At 51.5% G+C, this 24,966-nt stretch overlaps 1 protein-coding gene across 4 annotated transcripts in view; it reads left to right on the top strand.

Moving 5' to 3' along the window:
• The first annotated feature begins 2,481 nt into the window (after nt 1-2,481).
• Nucleotides 2,482-24,966, top strand: part of Eln (elastin) — a 44,649-nt gene continuing 22,164 nt past the window's right edge. For 2 of the 4 annotated variants that reach the window (XM_040731641.1, XM_040731640.1), the window contains exons 1-13: nt 2,483-2,671; nt 10,537-10,587; nt 12,255-12,296; nt 13,092-13,124; nt 16,776-16,805; nt 18,261-18,290; nt 19,476-19,577; nt 19,800-19,961; nt 20,042-20,116; nt 20,767-20,814; nt 22,623-22,694; nt 23,505-23,534; nt 24,251-24,322. In XM_040731641.1, the coding sequence (XP_040587575.1) occupies nt 2,587-2,671; nt 10,537-10,587; nt 12,255-12,296; nt 13,092-13,124; nt 16,776-16,805; nt 18,261-18,290; nt 19,476-19,577; nt 19,800-19,961; nt 20,042-20,116; nt 20,767-20,814; nt 22,623-22,694; nt 23,505-23,534; nt 24,251-24,322 (832 nt within the window). In that variant the 5' untranslated portion in view covers nt 2,483-2,586. Of the gene's footprint in view, nt 2,672-3,173; nt 3,273-10,536; nt 10,588-12,254; nt 12,297-13,091; nt 13,125-16,775; nt 16,806-18,260; nt 18,291-19,475; nt 19,578-19,799; nt 19,962-20,041; nt 20,117-20,766; nt 20,815-22,622; nt 22,695-23,504; nt 23,535-24,250; nt 24,323-24,966 lie in introns of those variants that run through there. The other 2 variants (XM_040731642.1, XM_040731643.1) reach the window with 2 other exon arrangements.

Raw genomic sequence — 24,966 nt, 5'->3', positions numbered from 1 at the left:
CCAGGAATGTACCACTACCCCCGTCTGCTTTGCTCTTTAAGATCAGGTATCGCCATGTAGCCCAGGTTAACCTGGAGCTTGCTGTCTAGCTCAGGCTGATATTAGACACTCTGTCCTCCAGTGCCATGCCCAGCTTTGAGATGCTTCTCCGATCATGCCCCCCCTTCCAAGAGTCTGGTGATATCATGACCGGTAGAACAAGGGAAAGGGAAAGACTGCCCCGGATCTCAGACTGATCCAGTAGAGATGCAGTCACGCCAGACAGCCACACCACAGACAGGGGCAGAGCTTCCAGGACTAGCTCCAGCCACGGCACTGTCGACTGATACAGAACACGTCTAGGCACAGGGCAGAGACACACACCCACACTTTCTCTGTCTTTGCAATCATCTCCTAGTTGAGGGTAATTGACATCAGCTAATGTACCAGGCTGAAGTGCTGGAACTCACTGTGCACAGCGGTAGACACTGGTCATCCCAATGCTCAAGAGGCTGAGGCAGGAGGATCTTGAGTTCAAGGCCAGCCTGTGTTATGTAGGGAGACTATGGCCACGTTGAAGGAAGGGAGGAGGGAGAAGAAGAAAGAAGGAAAGGAGGGAGAGAGGGAAGAAGGGAGACAGGGAAGGAGGGAGGAGAGTAGAAGAAATTGTGGGGGAAGGAATGAAAGGAAGGAGGGAGGGAGACAAAGAAAAGGGACAAGCCGGGCATTGGTGGCGCACGCCTTAAATCTCAGCATTTTGGAAGGCAGGTGCAGGCAGATCTCTGTGAGTTCAAGGACAGCCTGTTCTACAGAGCGAGTTCTAGGACAGTCTCCAAAACAATACAGAGAAATCCTGCCTCAAAAAACCGAAAGAGAGAGAGAGAGAGAAAGAAGGAAGGAAGGAAAGAAAGAAAGAAAGAAAGAAAGAAAGAAAGAAAGAAAGAAAGAAAGAAAGAAAGAAAGAAAGAAAGAAAGAAAGAAAGAAAGAAAGAAAGAAAGAGAAACCCAGAAGTCAGCCCAGTCCTACCCAAGCCGCCTGCCTTTGATCTCTCCCCTCCTGGGCATCGCTGTCAGATCTGCAGAGTCCTTACCCTGTGCTAGACGATATCTTTAACTTACCCCTCTGAGCCACTTCCCGCAGGAGAAATACCCCAGGACACTCGGTCCACTTTTTCCTCTGCTCAACTATGACCTAGAGCAAGGAGCCATCTTCGTCTCCTACCCTCTAACACCCACATTTCCTTCATACATGCAGGGGTCTGGGAGTGATGTGGCCTTCCCCTGACCCACCCTTTCACCTCCCTAAAACCTCCCAGGGTCCCCATATGCTCAGGGGCCAGGCTGTCAGGGCATTATACTAACCACAAGCTTTCCTGGCTGGCTATTTCTGCTGGCTCGGCAAAGGCTGCCCCCTTCTGGTCATCAGAAAAATAGCATCCTCAAGCCTTCTCAGAGGCGCCAAGGGAATCGGGTTTCCAGATCCAAGCTAGAGCTAGGGGTGCTCAGCATTTGACAGGTGGTGAACAAGCAATGATGAGAATACTGAGGTAACAGTCTCTTCACAGAGCTCCCACCTCCATGGCACTTAAGACCTAGTCTGACATCTGTGGAACACTGGTTTGCTCAGGGAGGCGCAAAGCTATGCCCGTGGCCTGTACAGAATCAACCAATACCTTAAGCAAGGATCATCTTGGAGCCCTAGGGAGACACTAAATACATGGCTTTTACTCCCAAGCTGTTCACCTGACCTCAACCCCTTGGTTTCTGCAACCATAGACCCTAGACTTATCCAACACTCTTTCTCTGGCTTCAAACAAATGGCTAAGCCCTTGTCTCAACCACGATGAACTAGATCGTATGTCAGGGTCTCTATTCTGTCCCAAAAATGCCCCACGGTGCACACCCATCTGATTTTCTCTCCCAGGCAATTCTGCCTGCAGACTCTATCGGCAGACCCTAAGGGCTAAGGGACCCCATCAATCTTCCCAATCCGGTTTTGGGTAAAGTCTGTCTTTATCTAAGCCTGGCGGGGGTAGGGGGTGGGGGGGTGGTTATCGGGGTGTCTGCAGGACCAGGGTGGGAGCTGAGGCGCGGGACAGCTGGCCTGTGTCCCCACACTGGGCCTGGGGCCCAGGCAGTGGGGCGGGGGCCTGGCTACTCCAGCCTTGGCTAGGGCTGGGATTTTTTGGCCGGGCTGCCTGGGCCCTCCCTCCTGCTTCCTCTCCAGAGGGCTGTCCTGGCAAAGGCCCCCTCGCACTTTGTGGCGGGAACAGGGCCAGGAGCAAGCAAACAGCTACAGAGGGAAAGAGGGAAAGAGATGGGGGGAAAGCCGTGTGTGTGTGTGTGTGTGTGTGTGTGTGTGTGTGTGTGTGTGTGTAGGAAAATAGACCCATGGTCCAGGCAGATCCAGGCTAGGAGGCTTGCAAGCCTAGCCTTTCGTAATTGCCCCCTCCCCCGCGACCCCCTCCCCCAGTTCCCCCTCCTCCCGCCCTCCTTCCACCCGCCCTCTCTCCCTCCCTCCTTCCCTCACAGCAGCCTACCAGGCAGCAATTACGCTTTGGGGATAAAACGAGGCTCAGAGAGCAGGCTGGGGCAGTCCTCCCCGAGATGGCGGGTTTGACAGCGGCAGTCCTGCAGCCTGGCGTCCTGCTGATCTTCTTGCTCAACCTCCTCCATCCCGCGCAGCCTGGAGGTAAGGGGCCCCTCGCCGGTCCCACGCTGCCCCCTCGCTGGTCCCACGCTGCCCCTCGCCGGTCCCACGCTGCCCCCTCGCTGGTCCCACGCTGCCCCCTCGCCGGTCCCACGCTGCCCCTCGCCGGTCCCACGCTGCCCCCTCGCCGGGACCCAGCCGGCCAGGTGACAAGACTGATGGAGGATCCCGGAGATGGATGAGCTCTTCACCTCCAGATCCCCACTCCTCCGGGCAGGGTCCTGGGAACTGACTCCTCTAGGGAGCCAGCTCTGACTAGGGGGTCCTGTCAAACATGCATTCCACAAATCAGGATGGTCCCTACACTCTGTCCAAGCTGGGGAGGAGGGTGTCCTCTCAGCCACCTGGGGGCTTTCCCGGTGATGGCAGTTTGCACACCTGTGCACGCACATACCAGCCTGGAGAAAGAGACAATCCTGGTTTGTCTTTGCTTGGGGATGCTGGGACCGTGTGTGTGTGTGTGTGTGTGTGTGTGTGTGTGTGTGTGTGTGTGTGTGTGTGTGTGTGTTTCATATTATGTTGCACAGGCGTCAATGTGAGGGTCTGGCCGATCATGTCCCTGAAGGAGAAGTGTCTGAGAAAGGTATGAAGGTCTGTTGACAAGTCCGTTCCTAGGCAGGTGGTGGTGGAGGGAGGCAACCTTGATGTTGTCTGGTGGGGCCTACCAAAGTCCAACACAAAGCTGGGTATGGTGAGCCACACCAGCATGTAAGTTCAAAGCCAACCAGACCCCATCTCAAGAAAAGGAAAAAAAACTAAACTAAACGAGGGTTAAGGATGCCTCAGTTGGTAGAGCGCATGCTAACTAAGAATGCTCAAAGCCCCCCGGTAAACTAGATGGGCGTGGTGATGCGTACCTGCGTCATTGGCTGCACGGTGAGTTCGAGGCCATGTGGGCTACGTGAGGCTGTCTAAAATAAAATAATACAACAAAATCCTGAAGAAGTCTGGTGCCCAGGTGTAGGTTGTCACTGTAAGTGTGTGCGAGGCTGTGCCCATAGAAGGGCTTGCTGGGGTGGCGAGCAGGCCAGGCGGATGAGCTGGGAAAAGTGCCCATCTCCTGGCAGACAGGGCACAGCTGGTGTCAGAGGCTCACGGAGCCCTTGAGTTATCCTTTTGGTCATCTGATATGTATCCGGACCAGGCACACTGGGTTTGGGGGGAGGAAGGAGGCTGCTCACAGAGCGAAGGTGCATCCGGCTAGGGTGAAAGAGGTATGAGCCCGTGAGCCATCTGCCCCAGTTGTCTGGCTTGAGTCTGGTTTCCGTAAGAGACCTCCCTGTCGAGGGAACCTGAACTTAAACTGGGGACAAGGGGCTGCAGGGCGGGGCGGGGCAGGGCGGGGCGGGGCGGGGCTGTGGTCAGAGGCTGGGTGGGAACAGCAGCTATTCCATGAGACTGACCTGCTCAGGGTAGGAGCCCACTGTAGGACAAGCGCTCCTAGACCGAGGGTTGTGGGTACCAACAGGAGGACCCTGCAGCTGACCCTTCTGCCCCCAGACATGGTCACCTAACATCTGTCCACCCTCCTGCCTTGATGGTTATATTGGGTCATCGTAAGGAAACTATTATCTTTGCAAACGGGACAACTGAGGCCAGGCATGAAACCACACACCCGAGGCAGGAGGCTGTCGAGTTGAAGGGCAGCCTGAACTACACGGTGAGATCTCACCTCAAAGGCGTCTGAGAGAAGGCTGGAGGTGGAGGAGCTCAGCAGCGCAATGCTTGCCTAGCATACTAGACGTCCTGGGCTCCCTTCCCAGCACCGCATAAGCCAGGTGTGGATTCTCACGCCTGTGGAGGCAGGAGGATCAGGAGTTCAAGGCCAGCCTTAGCTATATAGGGAGTTCAAGGCTAGCCTGAGCTACACAAGACCCTGTCTTGAAAGGTACAGAAATAGAGCCTTAGGCAGGCTAAGGCCACCCTGGGAAGTTAATATTAGCCAACTTTCTGCCTTGAGTCAAAAGAGAAAAAAAAGAGGTGGGGTGGGGGAAATGCCAGCGAATATTGGGGAGATACAGGCCTGGGGCGGAGTCTTCCTTTAAGGGCAGAACAAACCCTCCCCTTGTAGCCTGGGTGACATCACTCAGTGCTCAGCTGGCATGGTTCCCCCATGAAGATAAATCTCAACTCTGTCCCAGGTGGCCAGAGTCACTAGGTTCCAGTAAGAGGCATGTGAATCGATGAGGTCTTTCAAGATCTGTTCCGAGTCCACTGAAGTCCAAAGACGTCAGAGATCTGGGTGAGGCTGGACACTGGTTACACCTACCTAGTCTCCCATCTCTCTGGTCTTGGGTACCAGTTCCTCGTCACTGATGGGGGGCTCATGATAGCATTCCCTTTGAATAATGACTTGCTCCAGCCCCTATGCTAAAGGGGATGCATTAGCCAGGCTCTTGCTGTGAATCCTGTGCTACAGACTGAGTCCCAAGCCAGCCTGTGCTATACAGAGAGACTCTATCCTCCCCCCAAAGCAAAATTAAAATAAAAGTAAAAGGTCACCAAGAGAGAAAAAAATCAGGCATGGGAGCCCCCTTGCCTGTGGCAGCATTGCACTTTGGAAAGGTGGAGGCAGGAGGATCAGGAGTTCAAAGTCATTATCTAAATGGTGAGTTCTAGGCTAGCCTGGGCTACCTGGAGCCCTTTCTTCAAAATGGTACATGTTGGAGGATTAGATATAAAACAAAGTTTAATGTCCTTCCTGATGCCAGAAATGCTTTCAGCATCCCCTCCCCTCATTTACACACTGAAAGTTTGTCTCAGGAGATCTCAGCCCTGATGGCATGATGGTCACCTGTGTCTATGCTGTGACCCAGGAATTCTTCCTCTATTTGATCTGCGGAGGCTCTCACTTGAGGGATTTGGGGCTGGACAGCTCCGTGGGTGCCTCTGATAAGCTGCCAAAGATTTAGTGTCTTGATCCAGTTCCGTATGTCTTGTGGGAGCAAGGGATCGCTCACCCACCCGCAGAGGCACGCACGAAGCGACAGCTTTTGAAAAGTGCCTGGCAAACTGCTCCTTGCACACAACAAACAGCTCAGTGAGGTCTTATCTGCTCAATCCAGGCTGCCCCACTGGACTTTGGCTTGGCAAGCCCCCTGCCAGGACCCGCTGGCCCTGCTCCATATGGTCTTTGAGCCTCCCAGCAGCAAATCCAAGGTCAAATGCAGATACCAGGCCAAAGCTGGTATCTGGCTGACTCAGTTTCCCTGGCTGCAAAATGGAAGAAACATCCCTGATTTTAGTGCCCAGCCCCTAAGCATCACTGGAGTTTGGGGACTAGGGGAACAGTAGCCACTGCACAGATGCCAAGAAAAATATATCCACTGGGATGGTCATGGGACAGCAAAATTGTAAAGTGACATATTCTCTGACAATTTTCTAAGGGTCTCATAGTCCTTGTAATTAGCTCCTAGCTTTAGTTTTCTAAGTTTTTATTATCTATTTATTATGGTTGTGTGTTGTTGTTTGGGAGGTTTTTTGTTTTTGTTTTTGGTACTAGGGACTGAACCAGAAACCTTGTGATTGCTAGGCAAGTGCTCTACCTCTGAGCTACATGCCCAACCCCTACGGTGGATTTTTTTTCTTTTTCTTTTTCTGTTTGTGTGTTTGTTTTGTTTCATTGACACAAGGTCTCATACGGCCCAAGCTGGCCTCAAACTCACTATGTGGATGAGGGTGACCTTGAACTCCTGATCTTCCCGATTCCACTTGGGATTACATCTGCCAGCTACTGAGCCTGGATCCAATTTTCTAAGATTAAAACACACTTTTGTTTTAGAGTCTCAGATATGTCATAGCTCTGGGTGGCCTGGAAGTTGGTAGGTAGGACATATTGGCCTCTCCAATTTGCAGTAATCCTCCTGTCTCTGCCTTCCAAGTACTGGGATTATCAGTGTTTATCACCACCCCTGACCTACCCAGTCCAGTTTCTAAGGCTTAAAATTCTCCCTGTCAGAGGTGACTGGTAAATAAGCAGGTAACAGAAACGAGAGGGCTCAGGGAGGTCTCTCAAGAGAGTAGGTCTATCTGAGAGGACTCTTGAGAGAAAAGTTAACTGGCATGGGGACACAGCCTGTCATTTCCAGGACTCGGGATGCTGAGACAGGACTGTAATCCCAAATCCAGCCTAAGATACATAGAGAGTTCAAGGCTAGCCTGGACTACAAAGAAACCCTGTGTTGGCAGAGAAGAGAAGAGTAGGGAAGAGTAGGGGAGGGGAAGGGAGGGGAGTTAGGAGAGGGGAGAGAAGAGGAGCATTAGTAAAAAAGAAGGGGAGGGGAGGGGAAGAGAGGAAGGCAAAACTGAAAACAATCTGAGGGCCTGAGAAGTGTCTGCTGCCCAGGAGGAAGCCTGTGCAGACCACGGAGAAGAAATGAGGGCTGATGGGTCTCCCATCGCAGAGAGTTTACAGGCAGAGGACTAAGGCAAGTTTTCAGGGGTTCTAGCCCAGGCCAGAGGACTGTTCGGATCCCTGGGAGTCGAGGGTCATGATTCACACATCTGAGAGATGAGATCCACCCCAGGGCTAGCAGGAGAAATGAGCCAGACTTACATAAAACAAGACACAAGTGTGCTCCAAGCCAGCTGCTTGTGGCCGGCTGGGCATGGGAGGCAGGAGGAACTGTGGTGGGCTAGGAGAAGGCGGGGCAGAGGCTTCCAGCACAGCCTTGGAGAAGGAGAGGACTTGAGGGAGGCGAGGATGTTCTTGGTGGGGGGGGGGGCCGGCAGCAGTGCATGGTTTTGAGACAAGGCGCTTGCTGTGTTGCACAAGTTAGCCTGAACCTCGCTGTGTAGCCCAGGAAAGTCTCGATCTTTCTATGAAGTGCAACGGGACCTCAAACTCACAGTCCTCCTGCCTCCGCCTCCACCTCTGGGTACAGAGATTACAGGTGTGTGCTATATCTACAGAGTCCGTTATTCTAGCTATATTATAATCATATATTATTATATTTTATAATTATGTGGCATGTATGCTCACACCATGGGTTTTGGGGGTCAGAGAACAACTTTGGGGAGTCAGGTCTTCCCATCTACCGTATGGTTCCGGGGATTGAACTCAAGTCATCAGGCATGGCAGCTACTCAGCCTTCTCCATTTCCTCAGTGAAAAACAGGAATTGAAAACTCAAGCCAGGCCTGATGGCACACTCCTGCCCTCCCAGCACCCTGATGGCTGGGGGTGGAGAATCTCAGGTTCAAAACCAGCTTAGGCTACACAGTGAGATCCTGTCTCAAAACAACATTGCAGCTATCTGGGGTGTCCTGGGTTGGGTGTGAAGGTGGACCAATGTTATTGGGCTATGAAGCAGGGTTGTGGGAAGCAGAGAGAGAAGGGAAGTAACAGCCTCCTCGGGAAGCACCTCACAGGTGGGGTGTGGGAAAACAGAACTCCAGGAGAGAGGAAGTAGGGTTCAGGCCGGGCGCTCAGCAAGCCCACCCCCAGGGGTCTTATGGGGGGAAACGAATCAGACACGATCCCCCTGCCTCCCCTCACTCGCCATTTATTGAGTGCCTATTGTATACCTGGCCCTAGCCATGTACTAAGAGAAAACAGGGGACCCAGCATTTTCTTTCAACAATTTCTCTCTGTGCCGGCTGTGACTAGGACCTGTCCTCTTTCATTTGAATGCTCGTGACCATACGAGGCAGTGAGCACCACACTGACATTGTGGGGGGGAGACGTGAGGCTGGGCTGGGGATGTGACTCAGTTGGCAGAGTGCATGCTGGGTTCTGTTCCCAGCCCTGGGATAAAGCGGGGGGGGGGCACAGGTCTGTAGCCCCAGCACTGGGGAGGTGAGGTTACTTGCCTGAGATCGCATATCAAATGAGGAGCTGGGAGAGAAGCCAGAGGGCTGTGCCCTGGGTCCCCTCACTGTTCCCACCATGTAGCTCCTGCTGTTTCTTTGGGGCAGCTCCGGGGCTGGGGAACAGAAGGAACAGGAAAAGAGGCGTGCAGGAGAGAGGAGAGACCCTCCCAGCATGGCGCTCAAAGCTGGAGGCCAGAGCCTGGGAGAGCATCAAGGCTTGGGTGGGGGGGGGGGGGGGAGCATGTATGTTTGGCAGCTCAGGACAATGCTAGAAGGCTTATTTCCTGTAGACTCGACCCCCTGGGGCCACCCCTCCCTGAGGCCCACCCCAAGCTCTGCGCAGATTGCTCTGACCATCCAGGCCTGATTTCTGTCACTAGAGGGATGAGAGGGGAGGGTACGCAGACCCCAGGAGGTGGTGGCGCCAGGATTTTAGCACAATCTGCCCATGGCAGCCAGACATTCCCAACCCTGCTGGGGTTGACAAGGTCCAGGGACCAGGCAGACCCAGCTGTGTGTTGTCATGGAGTCTCCCAGGCCAGACACACAGACATCTGGCTGAGAGGTCCCCTTGAACCCACTGCAAAGTTACATGACTGGCTGGCACCCACCTTGTGTCCCCCACCATGTGACTCTTGGGCTCCCTTCAGAGCTGGGCCATAGTGTCAAGGTGACTTGTCAAGGCTAGAGGTCATGGCTCAGTATAGGAGTCTCTATTTGTTGCCATGACTACAGCTCCAGGGCCAGCATCCCCAATGAGAGTTTTGGCTGGTCCCTGGGGACTGAACTCGTGACCTTGGCTTGGAATTAACTGTTACTTAGGAAACTATTTGATTCGCTCATTCATGGTGTTCCCACCCCCTCCAGTCCCTGGCGCCTCCCAAAACAACCCTGGGTCAGATGGCCAGAGCCCCACCCAAAGAGAGCTACCCGGGGGCCAAGGACACTGACCATGCACTACCCTACCAGATTGGGAATGGCTAACGCCAGGCAGCAGCCACATCTAATTGGTATCACCACCCAACCTGCCCTCTTAGAACTGGCCCAGCTCTGAGCAAAGTCATAGGTAAAACAGGTAGGCAGAGTCCCTTGCCCAGTGCCCAGCCAAAACCACAGGCAGGGTCCCCTCTCTTCAACAGTGTTAAGCCTCCTGCTCAGAGAAGTGACCTGGGCTCATTCCAGGCCTCATGTTTATCCAGCTGTGTGGCCCCAGCCACTTCCCTTAACCTCTCTGGGCCTGATTTCAAGCCTGCTGGAACCACATTCCGAATTTCTGCCCCTCCAACTTCATTGAGACACTTTGAGAAGATGAAAAAAATACAAAGACTGGTGTGGTTGTTCATGCCTATAATCTCAGCTACTCAGAAGCTGCTGGTTGGGGTAGGGGGTTGCAAGGTCAAGACCAGTCTGAACTACATAGTAAGAACCTGTCTCAGTAAAATAAGAACTGGGGGCATGATACAGTGGGAGAATGTCTCATGATACAGTGGGAGAATGTCTCTCTAGAATTCCCCAGTGTGGGGCTGGGGTGTGGCTCAATGGTAGAGCACCTGCCTAGAATCCCCCAGTGAGGAGCTGGGGTGTGGCTCAATAGTAGAGCACCTGCCTAAAATCCCCCAGTGAGGGGCTGAGGTGTGGCTCAATAGTAGAGCACCTGCCTAGAATCCCCTAGTGGGGACCTGGGGGTGTGGCTCAGTGGTAGAGTACTTGCTAGCACACATGCACACAAAAGGAACAAAAATAATATGTAAACAGTAGTTGTTTAGCCTCAGACATTGATCTATATAGACAAACAATGCCATGATTGTTATCTTTATCTTCATTAAAACATGTTTGATGCCAGACAGTGGGGGCACACACCTTTAATCTCAGCACTCAGGAGAGAGGCAAACCAATCTCTGTGAGTTTGAGGACAGCCTGGTCTATAGAGTGAGATCCAGGATAGCCAGGGCTACACAACATAGTGAAACCCTGTCTCAGGTGAAAAAAAAATCTGATAAGCCTGACTAATCAAAGAGTCTACCTCCTTCCTTCTAGGGGTTCCAGGAGCTGTGCCCGGGGGAGTTCCTGGTGGAGTCTATTATCCAGGTAATGCACATGAAGTTTCCACACCTATGTATGACAGACAAGGATGGACTATTCATGAGAAATGGAATATTTTTTAAATACTTTTATTACATTTTTTTAGGGCTTGCATATAGAGGTCAGGGAACAACATTTTTGTTTGGTTGTTTCTTTTTGTTTTTTTAAGACATGAGTCTCACTAGGTATCCCTGGCTGTCCTGGAACTCACAGAGATCCGCCTGCCTCTGTGTCTGGAGGGCTAGGATTAAAAGCATGCGATACCATGCCCAGCTCCATAGGACAATGTTTGGGAATCTTACCTGTGGGTCCCAGGAATGGAACTCAGTGTGTTAGATTTGGCAGCAAGTGAGCTTTACCCACTGAGCTATTTCACCGGCCAGAGACGCTATCACATTTAAATTTCTGCCTCCGAGGACCTGCAAATCAGGCCCACTTTCTGAAGAAGTTAACCAGGCTGCGGATGCGGCTCAGGTAGCAGAGTGCTTGCCTAGCATGCGTGAAACCCTGGGTCCCACCCCCAGCTCTGCATGAGCCAGGTGTGGCGGTGCATGCCTGTAGTCCCAGCACTCAGGAAGACAGACATTCAAGGCCATCCTTGGCTACAGAGAGAGCTCAGGCCAGCCTGGGCTGTGTGAGACCCTGCCTCAAAAGAAGGGACGCAATTAATGGAGTCAGATGTGAAGGCATGCATCTGTAACAGTAGCACCCCAGACATAGAGTCAAGAGTTCAAAGCCAGCTTGAGCTGCATAGCAAGACCCAGTCTCCACCCTAAATAAAGCTGCTAATGGAACAGCTATTAGGAGCATAAATATTGCACAAGATGGAGCATAATCCCTGCTGTCAGGAGGCTGGCGCCTTCACACATTCCTGTCATTGGAAGGTTCACAGTCCTCAAAGCATTAATCCCACTCTTGGCAACCCACCGGAGGCAAACAACAGAAAAGAGAAACAGAGCAACTACGCTGGGGGTGTGGCTCGGTCGGTAGAGTGCTCGCCTAGTGTGTGAAGCCCCAGAGCTTCATGAACCATGCCTAGTGTCGTTGAACAAGCTAGCTACCCACACTGGCCAGTTTTGAGTTTGACTGAGACACCCCGCGCCAGTGAATTGATGGAGAATGACTCTAGGCATCAACGTTGGGCTTCTGTGTGTGCACACATGCGCGCGCGCGCGCGCACACACACACACACACACACACACACACACACACACACACACACGTGGGCCGTGGGCGTGCGCACATGCATACCAGACACACATACATGAAAAATGGAAAGAAAATAACTGACATGAGCCAGGTGTTGGTGGCGCACACCTTTAATCCCAGCACTTGGAAGGTAGAGGCATGTGGACCTCTGTGAGTTTGAGGCCAGCCTGGTCTACAGAGCGAGTTCCAGAGCAGACTCCAAAGCTATACAAAGAAACCCTATCTCAAAATACCCAAATAATAATAATAATAATAACTACTGACATGAAGTCAAAAGTTCCTCTAGTTCCATCCTAAGACAAACTGACACAGGCTATTGAGCCAGTGATATAGAAAAAGAAACTGAAGGTAATAGGAGTTGACTTGCCCAAAGTTCTGCAGCTAGAATTTGACAGTGGGTGGTGGGGTGTGGCTCATCTGGATACTAATTGATATTTCTCTCTCTCTCTTTCTCAATGAAACAGGAGCTGGTATTGGAGGCCTGGGAGGAGGAGGAGGAGGAGGAGGTAAGAAACTTAGACTCCTCAGAGAAAGGATCTGGGTACCATCATGGCTCCCAACACACATCATTAGAGCTGAGGTCTTCAAGAGATCCCAGCAACTAAGGGTCCTTGTTACACAGGTTGAACATCCTCTGGGAAAGAAACCCACTTGAAAACAAAGCCCTGATGGCCCTTCTAGGACCTTCTACCCTTGTTTTCCTGATGGCCCCTACATACTTTAATATTTTCTTAGATCTCCTCTCTTAACATTCTTGCCAGATGGAGATTAACTCCTTTGGGGGGGGACTGAGAAATTTCTGGAGATGTCAGGGCATGCCTGTAACCCCGGCACTTAGGAGGTGAAAGCTAGGAGATCAAGAGTTCAGAGTCACCCTTGACTACATAGCAAGTTCGAGACCAGCCTGGGCTACATGAGACACAGTCTCAAAACAAACTGAGAAATGCCACTCAACCAAAAATCTAGAGGGATAGACGGGCTCCCAGGGGCTCCGTGTCTAAGCAAGAGAACTCTCTGGACATCTGCTCTAGTACCTGGGAAGGAGACCCACATGCAGCGCTCACCCTCCACTGTGGGACAGGCTTAAACAACGGATAAATCTAAGAGATGGGAGGGGGTACATGCCTATAATACCGGAACATGGGAGGTAAAGGTGGGAGTTTCAGGTGTTCAAAGTCATCCTTGGCTATATCATGAATTTGGGGACAGCCTTGGCTATGATGAGACCTATCTCAGATCAAAATGGGGGGAGGGTGAGTAACCTCTTCCCTGCCATTCATTATCATTTCTCCCCTCCGCAGCTCTGGGACCTGGAGGAAAACCTCCTAAGCCAGGTAAGATCTAAGTCAGGCCCCTGAAATGGGGAAGGTAGGATTGACAGAGCCATGCCTGGCAAGGGACCCAAAAGCAGGGAGCCGTGGGCAGTGAAAGTCCCCAGGTATCAACAAACTAGAGTCAGGCCACAAGTCGGCCAGGGACAGGAGGTTGGAGGCAGTTCACCGGCCTGTGTCCTGCGTGGGCCCGCTCTGCTAGCTTCCTGGAGATTTCCCCTTGCTCACAACCCAAGAAACAACCCTGATGCTTCAGGCAAGGCAGCATCTAAGGTCCCAGTGGTCCTCTCTAAGGCAGCACTTAGATTGGAAGACCCCAGGCACTATATCTAGACCTTTGACTTCTGACCCAGATGTGAGCTCAACTTTAAGCTAACCCTGACCCTGGCCCCAGATGACCTCCCTGCCCGTTCTCAGCCTCCTTCCAGCTGGGTCCAGACCATGGAATTTTCTAGTATCAATAGTGCTGTGATCTGGCCAGCAGTAATCACTGTCAGCTTTGAGGAGGTGGCAAAGGGAGGGGGGGTCTCTCAATGAACCACTGTGGGTTGTGAAGCAGATGGAGGCCATGGTCTGGTGATGTGCACCTGTCATCTTCGCTACTTAAGAAGGCTGAGAGAGGAGGGTTCTGAGTTAGAGAGGTCAGCCTCAGATAGATTGCAAGAACCTTGCTCAAAATAAAAGGCAGAATGAATACTGTGGATGTGGCTCAGTGGTAGAGCCCCTGCCTAGAATCCCCCAGTGAGGGGCTGGGGTGTGAGTCAGTGGTAGAGCACCTGCCTAGAATCCCCCAGTGAGGGGTTAGGAGAATAGCTCAGGGTAGCATGTTGGAAACCTTGTGTTCCATTCCTCTTAATACACAAACAGAGAGAGAACTGTATCCCAGTCATGTTGACACCCCTCCCCCATGTGTGATGCTCTCTATGTGGCATATGCATCCCCACCCAGTGCCTGCCACCATAGCTCCAAAGTCACATGCTCCCGGACAGTTCAGATGCCCAACTGCTCTTACAAAATCCTGATGACAGATGATCCAACTCCTAATGAATGTGTGAGAAGCAGATTGCCCTTCGCTGAAGCCTATGGGAGCTGTGAAACTTCAGGACCAGGGCCAGCAAGGGAGGAAGAGGACAGGGCATCTGGGCAAGTCAGGTTCTAAGGGAAGGGAGTTGTGTAAAGCCAGGAGACCCTGTGCTTGTTAATTCTCCTTGTGGTACCAAGGATGGAAGTCAGGGTCTGATACATGTGAGGCGAGCACTCTTCCCCTGGACCTCTTTCTACATTTCTTCAAAAGCTACCTTTGTTTATTGGTTCGTACATTTATTTCTTATGGGCATACAACGCATGCACCACAGTGTGCCTGTGGAGGTCAGAGGACAATCTTGGAGCACTGATTCTCTCCTTCCACCATGTAGGTCCCAATAATTGAACTCATGTCATCAGGCTTAGGGACAAGTGCCTTCACCCACTAAGCCATCTTGTTTTTATTTTGATATAGGGTTGCACTAAGTTGTCCAGGATGACCTTGAGCTATATAGCCCAGACAGGCCTTGAAATATAGATCCTCCTGCCTCCGCCTTCTGAGTAGCTGAAATGGCAGGCCATGTACTATTGGGTCCAGTTCCTATGGTCATCTTTTAGCCCCAGGATAGGCTGTAGTCTGTAACAGGCTTGGCCAAACCACCATGAATAACCCAGTGAAGGTCCCCTCATCCTAGCTAGAGGGATGTCTGGGCCTGCCCAAGCAGGATTGGATGGGGTGCCGGGATTGTACAGACCGTGTTTGGGAACAATTAATCCCCTGGGAGCAAGGGTGGGTGGCTTGGCGGCTGCTCCTCCATGTGGGTGCTGTAGGCTGGCCCCTCCCTGCCTGAGTTCTCAGTGGGGGACCAGGCAGCTGGGAGCCAGCACTGCCCACATCCAGAGCACCAGCTGGAGACCAGCCGCCTGGCCAGCCACTACAAACAAGGGGATGGCAAGGACTGGAAGGAGCCAAGATGAGTATCCTTGGGACACCCATGCAGGTTGCACACAGTAGGTGCTTCCTGCTCACAAGCTCAGTGACCCCAAGAAGGTAGGGGTCATGGAAGCCACAAATAGATGGGCGTTTTAGCCAAGCATAATGGCACAAGCCTGTCATCACAGCATTCAAGAGGTAGAAGCCAGAGGACCGTGAGTTCAAGTTTAACCAGGGCTGCAAAGTGAGTTAAGTATTGTGAAAACTGAGGCAGGAAAATCACCAGTTCAGCCATAGTCTGGGCTATATGCAACTTCAAGATCAGCCTGTGCTAGCCTTCACCAGCACCAGACACACACACACACACACACACACACACACACACACACACACACCACACACAGTGCACATACACAGGAAGACCTTAAGACAAGAAAGCAAAAAGCAAGGAAAAAACAAAAACAAAAAACAAACAAACAAAAAACCCACCGCAGACATAGTGGCGCATGCCTTTAACCCTGGCACTTGAGAGGCAGAGACAGGCAGATAACTATAAATTTAAGGCTAGCAAGTTTCAAGTCAGTTAGCCAGCCAGGGCTACATGGTGAGATCCTTTCTCAAAAAGAAAAAAACTAGGGCTGAGTGTGTGGCTTAGTTGGTAGAACGCTTGCCTGGCATGCGCAGACCCCTGGCTTCCTCCCCAGGGGACATAATAAAGCACTGGAGGCCTGTGCCTGTGCGCTCAGCAACCAAGAGGCACACACAAGAGGACCAGGAGTTCAAGGTCATACTGGCTGCCTATCGAGTTTCAAGCCAGGGAGAGCTACATGAAACCCTGTCTCGAAAAGAAAAGTAGGGAGACGAGAGAGATGGCTCAGGAATTAGGAGCACCTGCAGAGGACTGGGGTTCAGTTCCTGGCATGCACATGACAGCTCACATATAACTCCAATTCCAGGGAGCTCGACTACCTTGCTAGCCCTCACCAGCACCAGACACACACACACAGAGTGCACACACGCACACACACACACGGTGCACACACACACACAAGCACACACACACACAGGGTGCACACACGCACACACGGTTCACACACACACGGTGCACACACACACACAAGCACACAAGCAGGCAAAAGCACTCACATATAAAATATAAATAAATAAATCTCTTAAAGATTTTAAGGGACTGGAGAGACTGCTCAATGATAAAAAGCACATACTGCCCTTACAGAGGACCCAAATTCGGCACCCATGAGCTCCTGCACTCATGTGTACATACCCAAACACAGACACATAAAAACGCACACAATTTAAAAATAAAATAAAATCTTTTGTTGGGCGTTGGTGGCGCACGCCTTTAATCCCAGCACTCTGGAGGCAGAGGCAGGTGGATCTCTGTGAGTTCAAGACCAGTCTGGTCTACAAGAGCGAGTTCCAGGACAGCCTCCAAAGCAATACAGAGAAACCCTGTCTTGAAAAAAAATCTTTTAAAAATTATCATTTCAAAACTAATAATAAAGGTGGGGAAACTGAGGCTCAGAGAAAGTATGTGACTCCCTCATCTACACAGACCATGGGAAGGGGCATCGGAACCTGAGTCTGGAACTTTCTGACTAAGGAAAGGAGTGGGCAGGCTAGTAAGGCTCTGGGCTCCCAGCTGTGCTCCAACCCTAACTCTTTCTCCATCTTTCCAGGCGCAGGTCTTCTGGGAGCATTCGGAGTAGGTGAGTCCTAAAGACGGTGACTACAGAGGGTTGCCAGGGATGAGGGTAAACTGGATGAAACTGTTGACAGAACGCAGGCAACAGCAGAGACCAGGCCATTCTTTCTTACTTCCCGTCCAGGCTTGTCCTGTCAGCCCCTCAACTGGCCAGGAAAGATCTGAGTGTACCCCCATCCTCTACAAGCGTAGGAAACAGGGCTAGCTTGAGGAGCTGTTGACAGAACTGGGGAGAGTCTGGGAGGGGAGACCAGAAAATGACTGATCCATGTAACCCCAGTCTCTGCCCACCACCATACATACATACTACATGGCTCATTATAGATGTCTGCGATATATACATGTATGTATGTATAGTGGTCCTGGAGATGGAAACCAGGACTTTTGCACATGCCTGGCAATCACTACTGAACTACATGTTCAGTCCTCATACAGTCAGGGGGTGAGTGGGGAAAGCTAGTCAGAGGAAAGATAATATCAAGTGAGAGCCAGGTAGACCTCCTCCTCGGGGCTCAGCAGACTCTATGCTTTGGGAGGTCCCTTAGAGGACTTTGCCCTACAACTCCTCTAGACCCCACAACCACAGCCGGTTCTGGCAAGAGAGATTTTTCCCATAATTGGAAACAAACCTGCCAAGGCAAACCTCCAAAACTCCAACCTAACTGGGCCCATCGGTCAAGGCCAAGGCCATGGAATGTCTCCTGGAGGAGGAGAAGGAATGATCGGGCCCAGATGTGGAAAAGAGAGAGCCAGAGGGACCCATTTGGCTTCTCATGGATTTTAGCAAGGAAGATTCTGGATAGAAGGATGTTTTACAGAAAGGACTCCCAGGTTGTGGGATGTGGCATAGTTCATGTATAGCCCTAACCTAGCGTGCATAAAGCCCTGAGTTCAAGCCCCAGCACCACATAAACTGGGCTTTCTGGTAACTTCCTAAAATCCCAGCATTTAGGAGGTAAAGGGAGCAGGATCGGAAGTTCAAGTTCACTCTCAGATACTTAGCGAGTTTGAGTCAAGCCTGGGCTACATGAGACCCTGTCTCAAAACACAAAAATCAGGAAGTGGGTGGAAACACAGGTACAAATCCAGGGTGAGGGGAGGGGTCTGTGTCAGGACTCACCATCAAGGAAGCAGAGAAGATGCCTGGGGTGGCAGCTACCAATGGGAGAAAGGCTGACCTAGAAGGGATGAGGGATGGCCTGGGAGGGATGTCATCCTAGGAGACGCCCAGGCTATCACACTCGTGAGAGACAATCATGTCAGCGTCACACATAGCATTGGATCACTGTCTGTTGGTTGCAGATTATCAGGACCATGTGCCCCCACCACCACAGAACTAAAGATACAGGGACCAGCCTAGACACCCACCCCCACCCCATCCCATGACGGCAGCTATCTTACAAGGAGCCCAGGCGTGAAAACCACACCCTTGACTTCTCTTCCTCTGTCCTCTTCACAGGTCCTGGAGGACTTGCTGGCCCTGGGGCAGGTTAGTGGGAACACCCGAGCAAGATGCCAGCCTCTCACCCAGGCCCAGGGCCCCTGCCTGGGATATAAACAGCAGTCAGGGCACAGAGTGGGAGCCAGGTGTTGGTGAGAGCTTGGATGAGGAATGACACCAGTGTCACCTGCTCCGAGAAGCTACCCTGGGGGACAGTTGTAATAAAGAGATGAATCTGGAGAGAGGCATCTCCTGGGGGCCAAGGGGTAGAATACCAGCCCTTAGGAGACTAAGGCATAATGATAGGAGGTTCAAGGCCAGCCTGAGCTATATAGCAAATCCTGGACCAGCCTGGCTATATAGACCTTGTCTCAAAAACACAAAATATTGAGGCTGGGCATGGTAACAGACACATTTAATCTCAGCACTCAGGAGGCAGAGACAGGAAGAGCTCTGTGAGTTCAAGGCCATTCTGATCTGCATAGAGAGTTCCAGTTCAGCTAGAGTTACCCAGTGAGGTTTTTTCTTTTATATATATATATATATATATATATATATATATATATATATATGTATGTATATGTATATATGCATTTGTATATGTGTACATTTGTATGCATATATGTATATATATACATATATGTATGCATATACATACATTTTGAGACTGGGCTTGCCTGCTCCAACTTCCATCTCCAGCACTGTATAAACCAGATGTGGTGAAATGCCTGCAAACCCAAGCCCTTGGGAGGCAGAGGATCAAAGAGTTCAAGGTTATCCTCAGCTACATAATGATTTCCAGGCCAGCCTGGACTACACACATAGCCAGACTTTGTCTCAAGAACTAAAAGATTCACACAGCTTTTTGAGGCTGAGCTGAGAAGTTGTGTAGGAACCCTCTAACACAGTGGTTCTCCTAACGCTGCGGCCCTTTTATACAGTTCCGCATGTGTGGTGACCCCCAGCCATGTTATTCCCACTGCTCTTTCACTCACGAATCGCACTGTAATGGTCCATGTTTTCAGATGGTCTCGGGAAACCCCTACGAAAGGGTCATCCCACCCACAGGCCACAGGCTGGGAACCGCTGACACGCTCCCATCCTGGTGAGCAGGGGCCGCCATGTGACACTGGACTCCTTCAGAGGACGCAGAAAGGGCCCAGGCTGGGCTGAGGCTCGGCAACGCCCACTGCGCATGGCAGTTCAGGACCTCAGTCATGCTCTCCTCCACAGGTCTGGGAGCCTTTCCTGCCGGCACCTACCCAGGGGCAGGAGGTCTGGTGCCTGGAGGAGCAGCAGGGGCTGCTGCAGCTTACAAAGCTGCCGCCAAAGCCGGTGAGTTTTAGGGATAGTTCCACCAGCCCGCTGGCTTTCCCAGACTCTGAAATTCTCAGAGAATGCTCCCTCATCCAGACCCAGGAGGTAGATGGGGGGGGGGGTCCTCCTCCCCGGTGGGCAGCTAGTTGTAGCCAGCCTTAAATTGGCTTGGTGACTGGATGAGATCTTAAGGCACAGCCTCTGTCTGACCCCTGAACCCTCCTGCTTCTGACTATGCAGGGGCTGGGCTTGGTGGAATTGGAGGCGTTCCTGGTGGTGTTGGAGTTGGTGGCGTCCCTGGTGGTATTGGAGTTGGTGGCGTCCCTGGTGGTGTAGGAGTTGGTGGCGTCCCTGGTGGTGTTGGAGTTGGTGGTGTCCCTGGTGGCTTAGGAGTATCAACAGGTATGATGGCTGGACCTGAGTGACACAAGGTGGTGCCTGCAGGCCTGGGTGGAGTCAGATCTGCAATTCCTTCCTTTCAGGTGCCGTGGTGCCTCAAGTCGGAGCTGGAGTCGGGGCTGGAGTCGGAGCTGGAGGGAAGCCTGGAAAAGTTCCCGGTCAGTGCAGAATCTGGGGGGGTGATGGGGGTCAGAGGTCAGGGAGAGGTCAGAGGTCTAGGAGTCTGCAGAGGTCAGAGCCCTCCCCACCTCCAAGGATGAAGGGAACAGGGCATACAGATCCAAAGCAGCAGACCTGTTTGAGCAATAGGGCTGAGTGACTTGAGCCTGGCTTCTAAAAACTTCTATGATCTTGGAGCAAAAAGAGACCTCACAGATGGGCTCTGGATCACAGATAGGGAAACTGAGGTTTTAAATGTTGAGTCAGAACAGAAGGGCTCACAGCTGTTCCCGGTAGAGCTGGAGGGGAGCCCAGCAGCCTGCGGCACCCCCATCTGGTGCTCATTTGGCCCCATGCTCTTTAGGAAGTGACTTCAGGTTAAATAAAAGGCGAACATCTGGAAGCCTTTAGACTTGAGGTGGGCTGGCCGGGCTGTGTAAACAGGCTTCGGGCTCCAGAAGACGGTTAACCCAGTGCTCCGAAGGCTGTGCAGGCTCTCTGACATGGAGCAGGGATGGCTGTGACCACGCCATGTCTGTCCCTAGCTTCCCCAGTGGGCACACTGACTTGCAAGTCCAAGACCGCTTGTTGCTGCTGTCTGGTGGGATGGCAGAGCCTCTGCTAAGGTTTCTTGTTCTTTTGCCCTCAGGTGTTGGTCTCCCAGGTGTGTACCCAGGTGGAGTGCTCCCAGGCACAGGTGAGAACCAGAGGGATGGCATAGCTCGGCTGATACAGTGTTTACTTAGCCTGGGTTCCATCCCCAGCGTCACATAAGCCAGGTGTGGTGGTACATGCATTTAATCCCAGCACTTTGAAGGCGGAAGCATAAGGATCTTAAGTTTGAGGCCAGCCTGGGCTACATCATAGGACCTCATTTCAAAAAGCAAAAAAGTGGAGCTACAGAGGTGACTCAGTGATTAAGGGCACAGGTTGCTCTTCCAAAGGACCCTGGGTTCAGCTCCCAGCACCCAGATGACCACTGACAACTGTCTGTGACTCTTCTGTTCTCCAGGGGCACTGGGCAGGCATGCGGTGTGCAGACATACAGCCAGGCGAAACACCATACACACAAAATAAAGACAAAATTTGTTTTGAAGAGTAGGTTGAGGGTGATTCGGTGGGTAGAGTGCTTGCCCAGCATACTCAAAGCCCTGGGTTCCATTCCCAGCATTTCATAAACCAGATATGGTGATGCACCCCTATAATGCCAGCGTGTGGGAGATGGGGACACAAGGATCCTGAGTTCAAGGTCGTTCCTGGCCACATAACAAGCTTTAGGACAGCCTGAACTACATAAGACTCTATCAGAAAGAAAGAAAAAGGAAAAAGAGAGAGGAAGAAAGGAAGGAAGGAAAGAAAGAAGGAAAAAAGGAAGAAAGAAAGAAAGTTGGGGATGTATCCTCCTAAAGCTAAGACCAGCTGAGTTCAAATTCAGCTTAATCAACATTAGATCCTTCCCAACAAAGGTCAGCTTCCCCAGCCCCACCCAGTCCCTCACCCCAGGCCAACACCCTCATCACAGCCCTAAAACCAGTCCTCAGAGGGCAGATGGAGTCCCTGGTGTAGCCAGCTTTTTCCCAGAAGCCCTGAGTCACTAGGCATTGGCACGCCCAGGAAGTTGTCCTACAGGAGACCCCCCTCTAAGAACTGCCCTTCACTTCCTTCTCTGCCAGAACCTACCTCCCCACCCAGCAAGACCTCCTGAAATCCCCCAAAAGCCCAGATTCAGGGATTTGCTGACAGAGCTCCTTCCTGGTTGAGGCAGCCAAGCCCCAGGGGAGGCAGGAGAGGAGGGAGAGCCTAGCAGATTCCAATCCATTGAGAGGTAGCCACTACGAGGCATGTCACCCTGGCTGGGCCTCTCTATGCTTTCTCCCATCCAAGTATTAACTCCCCATCCTGCTTAGTTAGCTTCTCCGATCAGACACATTCAGGGAAGTGTGGCTGTAGATCTCTCTGTGCCTTTTCTCCTGATCACGATGGATCTATTACAGTTGAGGTCCACCGAGGCTGAGATCAAACTCAGTTGAGCTGGGATTAAAAGTCAGATCTTCCAGCCAGGACTAATGGCATAGGCATGCTACCCCAGCCATTTGGAAGGCTGAGATAGGTGAATCAGAAGTTCAAGTCTAGCCTGAGTAACTTAGCTAGCCTCTGTCTAAAAAGGTAAGAAGGGCATTGGGGGTGTGGCTCATTGGTAGAGCACCTGCCCCATCTTTATGGCCCTAAATTCAATTCACAGCACCACCAAAAAATAAATACATGCATACATACATACATACATACATACATACATACATACATACATACATAAAACCCTCTGAGTTCGAGCCGCATAGGGAAGAAAGTCCCCACAAAGTGGTCCTTACTTTACTTGCCCTGCATGAGTCATGCCCGTGGGCAGTCATTAGTACTGAAATAGACTGGTTAATAGACCTAAGGGTGGCATGGGTTGCCAAGCAGAGTTTCCCTTGCCTCACTGCCGCCATGTCTTTACGCTCTCAGGAGCTCGGTTCCCAGGTGTGGGGGTGCTCCCTGGCGTTCCCACTGGCACAGGAGTCAAGGCCAAGGTCCCAGGTATGTACAGCCAACTGCGCCGGGGCCAGGGTAGGTCCTCTGTCAGCCTGCAGGTCAAGCTGGCCTTGGCTGTAAGGGATACCTTGGGATTCTAGGCTTATCTGGAGACAGGGAGTTACTTCTTATGCCCCAGCCCTGCTTCTGCTGGATGGGAAGGGCAGAATGCTGTTCAGAAAACCTGAAGAGTAGCTCTGGCCTAACGACATCAGTCTATGATCCCAAGCAACTCAGGAGGTTTGAAAGCTCAAGGCAAGCCTGGGCAATTTAGTGGACCACTGTTTCCAATGAAAAGTAAAAAGAGGGCTGAGGGGTAGGACTCAGGAGGAGAGTACCTGCTTAGAAATCCCTAGCCAGCCAGGCAGTGGTAGTATATGCCTTTAATCTTAGCACTTAGGAGGCAGAGGTAGGTGGGTCTTCAAGTTTCAGAGCAGCCTGGGCTACTCAGAGAAACCCTGTCTCAAAAAAAAAAAAAAAACTACTGAATGAATGGGGGCAGAATGAACCTTAGAGGTGGAGCCCCTGCCTAGAATCCCCCAGTGAGGGGCTGGGGTGTGGCTCAGTGGTAGAGCCCCTGCCTAGAATCCCCCAGTGAGGGGCTGGGTGTGGTTCAGTGGTAGAGCACTACCTAGAATCCCCCAGTGAGGGGCTGGGGTGTGGCTCAGTGGTAGAGCCCCTGCCTAGAATCCCCCAGGGAGGGGCTGGGGTGTGGGTGAGTGGTAGATCTCTTGTCCAGGACAAAGAAGTCTGGCGACTGTGCTCTGTGCCCTGCACACAACACTGGGCCGCAGTGGCAGCTCTTTGTCTTTGCAGGTGGCGGTGGAGCTTTCGCTGGAATCCCAGGTGAGTTGCAGCTACTCTCCCTAGGTGAGCTAGACCCCCAGAAACCTAGTCATCCTGCCCATCTCTCTTGCTGCCTTGGTGGAGTGTTTATCACACAATTGTGAGGACCTAAGATCATTCCCCATATTTCATGTTCTAAAATGTTTTTTTAAAAAAATCAAAAGCCAGGCTTTTACCAAAGTGTCATCAGTCCAGGCCATGATTGCCTAACCCAGTGGTTCTCAACCTGTAGGTCACAACCCCTTTGGGGGTTGAATGACCCTTTCACAATGATCACTTATCAGATAACCTGCATATCAGATATTTACATCATGATTCATAACAGCAGCAAAATGGCAGTTATGAAGTAGCAGTGAAATAATTGTATGATTGGGGGTCACCACAGCATGAAGAACTGTACAAGGGCCGCAACATTAGGAAGGTTGAGAACCGTTGCTCTAACCCCAACTCCATCAATGTGAATCCAGAATGCACCAAGATACCCAGAAGTGCCCTAAGGTCAGCACAGATGAGTGTAGGAGTGTGTCTCTCCACTCCTGCCAGTCATTGACTCATTGCTGGGGAGCACTTCCCTGACCCATGACGAAGGGACCATTCCAGAATGCCATGGGGAATGAATTCACTCCATCTGAACAGAGTAGGCTGACAGCCAGGGGCTTGAAAAAAAACCTGCCACCACAAGGCCTGGGACTGATGTGCCCTCTCTATTCTTGCAGGGGTTGGGCCCTTTGGGGGACAGCAGCCTGGTGTCCCCCTGGGTTACCCCATCAAAGCACCAAAGCTGCCAGGTAAGCCAGAGTTGGGTTTCAAGATGCTTGACCGGGACGGAGGGAGGAGGTCCAGTGGGTAAGCACTTGCTTCACAGGAGTGGAGACCTGAGTTCAAATCTCCAGAGCCCATGTGCAGCTGGCTGCAGTAGCATGTATCTGTAACCCTAGTGCTCCCAGGATGAGATGGGGCACGGAGACAGGAGAATCTCTGAAAGCTCGTGGGCCAGCTAGCCTGGGATACACAGCAGCAAACAACAAAGAGACCCTTCCTCAGTTAAGTGGATGGTGACAACTGATTCCTGAGGTTGTCATCTGAACTCCACTGGCACACAGCGGTATCCATGACTACACACATACAAACATGTACATATGCATATATATACACACACAGTAGTGTCTATACATATACATACACACAAACATGTGCATACACAGTAGTATTCATATGTACACACATATAAATATGTACAAACATATACATACATACACACACAGAGTGGTATCCATGCTTACACACATATACAAACAAGTATATACACCCACATATATGGGGACATATATACACACATATATGGGGATATATATACATACAAACATGTGCACATGTATGTACATATGAAAACATGCACAATAATAATAATAATAATATTAAAAGAGGCATG

Source organism: Mesocricetus auratus, unplaced genomic scaffold (assembly GCF_017639785.1).
Source record: "Mesocricetus auratus isolate SY011 unplaced genomic scaffold, BCM_Maur_2.0 Super-Scaffold_100025, whole genome shotgun sequence".
Classification (NCBI taxonomy): domain Eukaryota; kingdom Metazoa; phylum Chordata; class Mammalia; order Rodentia; family Cricetidae; genus Mesocricetus; species Mesocricetus auratus.
The sequence above is the reverse complement of the archived record's forward strand: the minus strand, read 5'-3'. Positions and strand labels throughout refer to the sequence as shown.